Source organism: Solanum verrucosum, unplaced genomic scaffold (genome assembly GCF_900185275.1).
Source record: "Solanum verrucosum unplaced genomic scaffold, falcon-dt-bn FXZP01000086.1, whole genome shotgun sequence".
Lineage (NCBI taxonomy): Eukaryota > Viridiplantae > Streptophyta > Magnoliopsida > Solanales > Solanaceae > Solanum > Solanum verrucosum.
Genome location: NW_026020100.1, coordinates 324,072 through 333,616, shown reverse-complemented (window position 1 = coordinate 333,616; position 9,545 = coordinate 324,072). Strand labels below are relative to the sequence as shown.

The 9,545-nt window shown below is 33.6% G+C and overlaps 1 protein-coding gene and 1 non-coding gene across 3 annotated transcripts; one reads left to right on the top strand and one right to left on the bottom strand.

The window, feature by feature from the left end:
- On the bottom strand, positions 1-6,153 carry LOC125825004 (uncharacterized). Of its 2 annotated transcripts, XM_049504356.1 has the most exons (6): positions 6,005-6,153; positions 5,558-5,711; positions 1,417-1,673; positions 657-744; positions 292-358; positions 1-207 (listed from the first exon to the last, which is right to left on the bottom strand). In XM_049504356.1, exons 2-6 carry the CDS (start codon positions 5,611-5,613, stop codon positions 154-156), a joined length of 522 nt encoding a protein of 173 aa, XP_049360313.1. In that variant the 5' UTR covers positions 5,614-5,711; positions 6,005-6,153; the 3' UTR covers positions 1-153. The 2 variants fall into 2 exon arrangements, with proteins under 2 accessions (XP_049360313.1, XP_049360312.1); XM_049504355.1 differs by lacking the exons at positions 5,558-5,711; positions 6,005-6,153 and adding an exon at positions 4,679-4,839 and having other exon boundaries at positions 1,417-1,678.
- A 121-nt stretch (positions 6,154-6,274) lies between these two features.
- On the top strand, positions 6,275-6,347 carry TRNAR-CCU (transfer RNA arginine (anticodon CCU)). The gene has a single exon. It is a non-coding gene; the product is annotated as a tRNA-Arg (tRNA).
- The last annotated feature ends 3,198 nt before the right edge of the window (positions 6,348-9,545 follow it).

Sequence of the window (9,545 nt, the reverse complement as noted above, 5' to 3'; positions counted from 1 at the left end):
TAAACTAATAAAAATAAAAATATTTTCATTTAACTTTTGGATATCATTTTTTATTTTAATATTTTAGAAGTCCTTATAAAATATCAAATTAATGTGATAAAAACTTGCAGAACACAATTTGCAGTTGCTGAGAATGATGAGTTATGTGGCTGCTTAATCATAAAGCCCCTCCTGCTCCCACACATCAACAAGAAAGTCTACCATTTCCTGATATATAAATTGCACAACAGTCAGCAAGTAGCTACATGTAATATGTAAAGAAAAACTATCTTAGCTAATTCGATAACTTACCGGTAGAGGGATTGGCTGAGGGAAAAGCTTATTGGTCCCTAGCAACGTTTCATAACTTGTATCTGCACTGCAATTTATGGTGGTAGAATAAACTTGTCAAAAATGTATGTAATCCAGTATAGTGCGCGATAGTTGAAAGCAGTAACACGATATTACTAATTCAAAAACCAAATTGTTTCAGGATTGTGTCGAAGGAATAAGACAACTCCTAAAAAACAGTTGCCAGCAAAAATCAGCCAAGTCGAGACACAGTATCAAAACTATGGCCTGCATGCCTTTTCCTTTGTCTTTCTTACATCAGTTAATTTTTCCCTTTACTCAAAGAACCATTCATGCTTACACTTCCAAAGATGTGAGAATCTAACCTTAATTTGGGTTCTCGAACTGAGGCACGCTTCTGCGGTGTTTTATTTCCACACCATTGTTGCCTCGTTTGATTCCAAAGAAGTAGACCTGTTCCAGGTAATGTTTATTTCAATGATACGATAAAGAAAATACAAAAAGGAGTTTTAAACTGAGCTAAAATGAAAAGAACACCACAAGATCATGCTTTCAAGTTTGTATATGGTCTCTCCAGTCTATGCCTCAAATTGTGCATGGGATTTCTGCAAAGCCCGTAAGCCATTCTTTCCCCTGGATAAGTAAAGCCATAAGCCATTTATAGAAAAATGGAAGTTAATCAAGATACCCACCCCCTTTGAAAATAACAGAAATCCCAAGTGTTTATGAAATTTTGGGTCGACCCTTCGTAAAAATTCGATGAAATGGGAACGTTTGCAATAAAATCCTAATACAAGGGCCCATTTTTGGCCATCCAAATGAGGCAGTGGCATGACCAAAAAAATGAGGCAGTTTGGGGCCTCTAGACGGGCCAAAGTTCAAGGGTGACCCTAGAAAGCAAGTAATTGAAGTTGAGAAACTATCAGATAATTATTTAACCATTTTTGGTAGTGTTCCCAGGAAAGTAAGGTTTATCTACCTTACCCATTCGTCATCATGAATCCTGTCTCTGTATTTGTGTACAAATACTAAAACGTTGCTGATTCCCATGCAGGTTTACTTGCTACTAGTAAACAATTAGGATGATTCACATCAAAATAAAAGGAGACAAAAGTATGCACTTGCCATGATTTACAAATTCCGAAGTGCTGCTCGTGGTGCCAGAATTACTGTGAGGATCAAGGGCCGGATTAGATGTGCTAATTGATGAGATGCTTCTCTGGGAGGGAAAAGTGCTATTCTCCATCTCGCATGCACTACTGCTCCAAAAGTCGTCTCTTAAACTAGTTTTCCTCAATCGTTTGCTCGGAACTTTCAGTCCTTTAGATGGCTTATCCACTGAAACAACATGAGGAGAATTCATACAGCATCCAAGACAACTTCTGCTCTGTTGCAACCAGGTTTATAACCATTGAAATTGATTAGTGGAGCAAAAGGCAACAATAAGATAGCCCCAACAAAATTCAACATTCTAAGTGGAATTCATTTCAAAACTACCATGTGGTCAGAGAAAGGTCATAAACAGAGGTAAAGCATGGGACATGGCCCATTTAATGTTATGCAACTTTGAAAGAGCACTTGAACAGCCACGGTGAGTCCATAAAGTAACTTATAGTTAGAAAATAGTTGGTATTTGATTCAGCTATAGATCCATGGACAATCTAATAAGGCTTTTTTCTTATTAGGCGTACCCAAATTAGAGAATTTAGAAATATAAGCAACAAATGACCATTAAGAAACCATTAGGAACCACAAATCAAAGTCAGCAATCAGTAATGACATTCACACATTAAAATCCTGGAATTCATGCTTCCACAAATAATCACAAACATTGAGAACTTTAAAATCCAGGCGCAAAAGTCAAAGGAGCCAAGCAAAACTGATAACTAACCATTTTCTTAGTTAGTAGTTAATAGCTTCTGAAATATATTAATTAAATAATTCAAAAGCTAGAATCTGTCAAGATTGATGAGAGATTGATGAGCAGCTGGCTGATTCTTAGCTATGGAGAGGTACAGAATTTTGGGTCAAGGTATGTTATAAAGTTCAATGCTGAAAATGGTAGGAAATCCTGAAAACAGGCCATGGAAGATAATCTGGAAACTAGAATTGCCTGCTTTACTTAGATTGCAATCCTTGGTGCTGGGGTTACTCATGACAATCCATGATGCTTGCTTTACTTGGGTTTTATTATTAGCAGTTGATGCTTACTACATGAAGAAACTTGTGAATCAGTTGATCACCTACTTCTCCATTGTAATTTCTCCAGACAGTTTATGATATGTGTTTCCTGGAATTTTGGGATTCCACTAATCATGCCAAACAGGCCTTAAACAGTCGCCACAATCAGACATCAAATATGGGAAGTAGTCTCAACTGGAATGCAGTACCAGTTGCATTTTCTGGGAATATCTGGCTAGAGAGAAAGAATAGATGCTTTTCGGGTAAAAAGGAGCATCTCTTATGTAAAATCTAGATGTTTGAAGAATTTATCTTCGTGGTGTAGCAGTGTAGGGAAAATGTTGTATCTGATAAAGTTACACTGTTAAATCTATTGTATTCTTTCAACATCTAGAAGGAAAACACTTGTTCTGTTGTACTAACACTTGTTCTGTTGTACTCTTCTTTTGTACTTTCTTGGTACTCTTTATTGGTACTCTTTATTGGTACTCATTATAAAATCCCCACATTTTCATTAAGAAGTTATTAATTCTAGGTATTGATTTCAAAGCAAATTAGCATTCAGCACAACACCCTTTACTATCTTTAAGCTTGATGCACACCAAGTCAGAAATTAAATCGATTGAATTAAATAAGTCAGAATACCATAAAGTACAAAACTTGATCTCCTTTAGGCCTATAGAAATTATGATAGTCTCTTTTGCTGGTCTAGCGCTGTATCTGATGTGAAAACAAAATTATTCTTATATAGTTATAATAGAATGAAACATGGATTTAGCGGAACTGCAAACATTGTGTTGTAGGGGAGTGCAAAATTGTTGAAAGGAAGACCTGAGACCCCCAAAAGTGGCTACCCCAAAAAAATGTGAGACTATATTGATGCGTAAAAAGATCAAGACGGGTCCGGGATTAGTCGGGACTCAAAGAGACTCGGATACCCGGTGCAAATCAAAAAAAAAAAAAAAGATCAAGACGGGTCTCAGGACTAAATTGAATAGATATTTATGGACAATTTGACTTTAAGCTCAATCAAAAGCCTGGACCTCTGTCCAGTTATTCAGCTAGCTAATTAAGGTCTACAGCATTCACCGAGTCATTTTTTTAAGAAAAAATTTGATTGTTATGCAAATTTTTTTTTTAACTTGGTAGCTTTGAAGATAGCTATGCATTCAGTAAGTCATTTAGCATAAATGATATCATAAAAGAACTTTTGATGTTAAGTACAACGCGACAAGAAAGTTGATAGGAACAAAGTGGGCAGATAGAGCATGTTAACACAATTTTCTATTTTCACCCAATTTCCATATTTTCACTTTGCAAAACTTTTACTTCTTTAGAGGTCTTAAAATGTTCTAATTCCTTCACTAATTATCAGCTTATAAAGGTTCACAATTCATCCTTAATAAAGGACATCTACAAAGAGGAGTTAAAAGTTGTTTTTATAGGTTATATCATCTCTTAAAGTATTCTAACCCACTTTTGATGTTAACTAGTTCATGTTTTAAATAATCTTTAGTAGCTTTCACGGAAACATTACCTAGATTGTAATGATGGTTTGGATAATATGTTCTTAAGTACTTATAAATAAGTAAGTGGATTAGTTCATCCCCTAAAACATGTATCATTGTGGTTCCAACTATTACCTAAATGGATTTTAAACCAGTGTTCACTACAACTTCTTCTGTTTAATTAAAAGGTAAAATTTTGAGAGAGTCATTAGAAGAACGCCCTCCTTTCTCCAATCCCCATCATTATGAATCTCAATATCCAAATGACTTTGAGATGATCATCCCCAATGAGTTATCTTCACAGGAAAAGGAAAAAAAGATGTAGCCACCAAATCAATGGCTTCGAGTGAATTAATAAGTTTAATCCAGTTATGGACTGCATCAGATATGTTCTTATCAAGAAACCAGAATTAATGGATCTGTTACTTAAACAGATTGAACTTGAGATGCTGTTAAGGGATTAGCAGCATAATCCCATTAACAGTATTTTGACTGGTCAGAGCGACCTGTTTATATAAAAATTGCTATAGGGCCATTGGCAACCTAATCTATCTTAGCCCCAGAAAAAGTCTTAAGAGTAGCTTGAGCATCTTAAAGCTAAAAAGAGATTGGTATCCTCAAATTTATAATGATCTAGAAAATAGATCCTCAATCTATTCTTCACCAAATTATAAGACAGGACAAAAGTAACCTCTTACATTACAAAGGGATCTGCATTTTTCCTTCAACTTTTCCATCATCACCTCAATAAGGACTCGAAGATATTTTCCAAAATACACCAAAACTGAACAAAAAGACTTCCTTTCAAAATACGCATTCATTTCAATCCATAAACAACCCCTAATACACATGGCTAGATGAAAAAAAAATCACACTGTAGCTGAGCAAGAGAATTTTTTTCATAAGTAGCTAAACAAGAAAGGTACATGAGGAATGTGGCATTCAAAGCAAGAAACACCTTAACATATCATGCAAAGCATGAAAATAAAGGAAACAGATAAAGGAACCAGCTCATTCCTGCTTTATGCACCATTATTACTTTGCTTAGCCTGTAAGCAAGTACTAAGATTCCAAATCACCCAAACAAACTGCTGAAATTACATAGCTTTCCCAGTAAACTAAGAAAAGCATTCTGAAGAGTTAAGAGTTAGTATTATCTTAATTGTAACTCTGAGCTCCTAGTCTCATATTCTTTTAATTTCAATAATAACAAAACTTCCGCTTTTTCTTTCCCAAAAATACAAATCACTTGCGCCTGGAGGCGGATCTAGAAATTTAGTTCAATGAGAACAAATTACACCCACCACTACCTTATCACCATGGTTACAATCTTAGCATAATATATAGTATAAACATACACTTCCACACAAACACACATATATGGTTCAAATCGAGGGCAGTAGGTATGAGTACAACCACATGTATTATACTGCATCCACCCCTCAGGAACAAAAATACAACAACAGCAATTACGCCTCAATACCAAACTCAAGATGGGGCTGAAGTTTGCTCCATTTAAGCTTATCTCAGACCAATACTATAAGAAACACAAATAAAGGAAGAATCGAGTTACTCACCCCATGCAAGCCAATATGCGGGATATCCAAGAGGCAATTGATCTACAAAGTTGCATTTACAAGCAAATAATCCGGAAAATAAGCAAATGGGTTTTCGTCAAAGCTCAGATTTCAACCTCTGGACCTCCAATACAGAAAGAGAACACATCCCCACCTGCAGTAGAAGCCAAAAGTAAGTGCAAAATCAAAACTTTTTACCCTTCAGCTATTGACAGAATATCTATCCACCAAATAATAATTGTCTCAATTAAATCAGTTCAGGTCGACTATATGAAGTATGAAACAATTCTGCTGTATTCAGATCAATTTTATTTTAGACACCCTATAAATAACCGACAAAATGGGTATACGAAAAAGCAAAAGAAATTGTCTTTTTTATTCCTATTAATAAATTACTCAGTCTAGTAAATTTCTTCAAAAGCAAGACGGAAGAGGGGGAATTGAAACCTGTGAAAAAAGCGTAGTTGCGGGATGTGATTTTGTTGCCCTTTATGCAGTTATTGATCTTTGGGTTGGTGAATAAGCGCTGAAAATCGAAAGAATAGAGAAATTCCTGCTGGTTTTATCTTCTCTTTCTCTTGTGTTGATAGATTTGCAGATATCAGTCAAAAATGGAGACGGAAAGTTGTCGTGCTGAGCTGCTGGTGCGGCAGTGGGCCTGGACTGTCTGTTGTGTAATTACTTTACGTTTATTATCTGTGTGTTGTTAGAAGTAAAGCGCCTGTAGCTCAGTGGATAGAGCGTCTGTTTCCTAAGCAGAAAGTCGTAGGTTCGACCCCTACCTGGCGCGTTTCCTATTCTTTTGGCCTTTATGTAAGTTTTTCTATGAAAAATATTTCATAGTCTAGGAGTGGCGTTCGGTTTAATCAAATTTCGATTCGGTATTCGGTGTTAGAAAAGTGTGCATCATATTTCAAATCAAACTAGATCGATTTAGTTTGGTTTTTTCTACTTCGGTTCGATTTAGTTCGGTTTTTCAGCGGTTTAGTTCGGTGTTTTTAAATCGGTTTTTTCGGTGTGAATAAAAATAAAGAGGGAATATAATAAAGTAACAATTGTTGTTCACTTCAAAGTAACAACTAACAATCTAACAATAAAAAGTAATAACATCAAAATAGTTTTGTTTAGGTTGGGTGCCCTTTACTGTTTTGAAGTGTAAATGATAAAGTATTATTAAATAATATAATTTAAATATTTTTAAATTTATTTAATAAAACTTTGATTCTTCGGTGCATCGTAGTTTTGGGACCCTTACACCAAACTTCGAACCGAATCACTTTGTATGGCATTTTTAGCCGTATGCATTTGATTTTTTCTTCTAGACAATTGGAACGCGATCTCTCTATTAAAATAATTTTAATAAGCTAAATACTATGGACATAATAAAAGTGTTCTTTGAGATATAGTTGAACTTTATCTAGCCCGTTTTTTATTTGATTTGATCCAACCCCCCATATGAAAATTTTGGTTTTGCCGTTGTATTCAGGAATCTTGATCTATTTGAAAATTGCTAGAATTGATATATGCATATATCATATTTCTGCGGCATAAGAGTTTTTTCATTATGATTGGTAGAAATCACATGTTATACTATATTTTCAATAAATGAATATTTGTGTTATGATACAAGTCCACGTTTTTCAAAAAAATGAATGAGATTGGATCAAAATCACCATTTTATAGGGGATTTTATTTCCTTCACAATAAGATCTGGATAGTTATTCGACTTTTTGAGAAAAACAATAGAAAATGTAAACTTACGAGTACACGTGTTTTTTGTACTCATATTGCACTCTTATATATGCAAATGCAAGTGAGTACTACTAGCTGATTTATAATATCAAACTGTGATGCTATTTTTTTATCTACTCATCTTTTAATTTTATAGACAATGTGTTGTCAAAATGATTGTATTTATTGTTTAATTAGGTATTATTTATTCATATCACCTGATTTGGAGGCAATTAATGTCCACGCGATCTATTACAATTTATGTTCACATTTTGCATGATAATAGGTATCATCACAATTTAAAATAATATTATAGATCGTACAAATTACTTTAATCAAAGTAGTCCATTTCCCCCACCGTTTACGTAATTTTTTCCTCCTATTTTTGTGGAAAACATTAACATAATATACAAAACTATTGTCACCCAATTGTTTAGTGCAAGTGTTCTACTATTATAGAAGTGTGAGTAATGAAGTGATATCAATATGTTAGTTTTTGGTCTTTAAAATTCAATTTGAGGGCATTTTTTACTTTTCAACATATTATAATAAAATGTGTCTTGAATCTAAAGCACCAACACATTCATTATTTCTCACATCTCCTCACATTCAATTTTAAATCATCAGTTAACTTGTTATTCTCTTCTCTCTTCAAAAACAATAAGTGCATCAAAGACAAAGAAGAGACCACCAATTTCATCCCCTAAAGTTTCCTGAACAAGTAGTTAAGTATGACCTCCTTTTGGCTGTAATTTTTGAGTTCCAATTTCTATTGTGAGAAATTTCAATAGAGAAGGTCAGTGTGTTAGGTATAATTTCTACAAGGTTTTATTTAGTTCTTTTTTTTTTTGTCCTTATATTTCTGGATTTTGTTGTTTCTGATTCTTAGCTAGCGTTTGGCCATAGATTTCCAAATATTCTTGACAAATATTATTTGGGTGAAAATTTGGGTGAAATTTCACCATGTGTTTGGCCATAGTATTTGTGAAATATATTTCACTTTTTAGAAAAATATGATTTATACCCATAAGTTTTAAAAACTATCAAAACTAACCATAAGTTTGTATTACAAGTCAATTGGATCTTCGTTGCAACAAATAACAAGTAGTTTCCATGCCACTAGAGCAATGTGGTAGTTTGGAGTGAGTGCAACAACCATCATTTCATACATCGTGAAGTAGACAAAGCACGTGACTTTGTTACCTTGAGCCGATTGTTCATCATTTTCATCAACAACCATATCATCACTTTCAGATTCACTGAATATTTCATCACTACTTTGGTGTTCACGTAAAAAAAAATGTAATACAACGCAAACAACTACTATAGAGGGTGTTTTTGTAAAAGATAAAAGTTTGGTGTAAAATTTCAATTTTCAAAAGATCCCAAATAATGAGATTTGGCCCAAATACTAGAAAAAACTAGTATTTGGGAATTTGGGATATTTGCCAAAAATATTTGCCAAATAATGGCAAATTGTATGGACAAACATTATTTGCCAAATTTTTCCCCAAATATTATTTGGGAAATCTATGGCCAAACGGGCCCTAATAGTGGTGGATCGTTGCCTTTTTTGTGTAGAAGAATCACCATTTTATCGATTAAGATGGAGTAGTAGAATCATTACTTCTATTTTTTTTTAATGTTATTTCACTTTTTTCTTTTATTAATGTGTATCTTACAACAAAAAATTCTTATGAACCACTTCTTATTATTTTCCTTTTTTTTTTTTTGTATAGTTAAATTACTTTCTCAACTTTGTGTAGTTAAGGTCCACCTGATAGACAAGTGAGGCTTGTTCAATAATTGAGTAATTTGATTATAGATCGATAGATTGAGAATTCAAGTCAAATTGCAAGGTAAATAAGAATAGAGCTACTAATCATCATGTTGGAATGGGATGGAAAAATGTTAATAAAAATTTGGCAATAAATAATTGTATGTACTTAGCCACACTAGAAGGTAAGTGTCTTGCTCAAGTGATTGGGTTATTCTTCTTCCTTTTGTTGTAAATAAGATATGATCAAAACAAATTATTTACTGACCATTAATTTTTTCGGGCGAAATGTATATCACATTCATTAAAACATTGTTAAGAACGATTAATTTAGTCTATTCCTTTGTAATTTAAATCTAAGTTTCAAAAGTAAAGGTGAATATTTTATCTTCATGGATAAATTTTGAGGATTTTTTTTTCCGTTTTTACGTCATTTATTGAATTATCTATCACATCCTACCACCATCATATTACATTCAT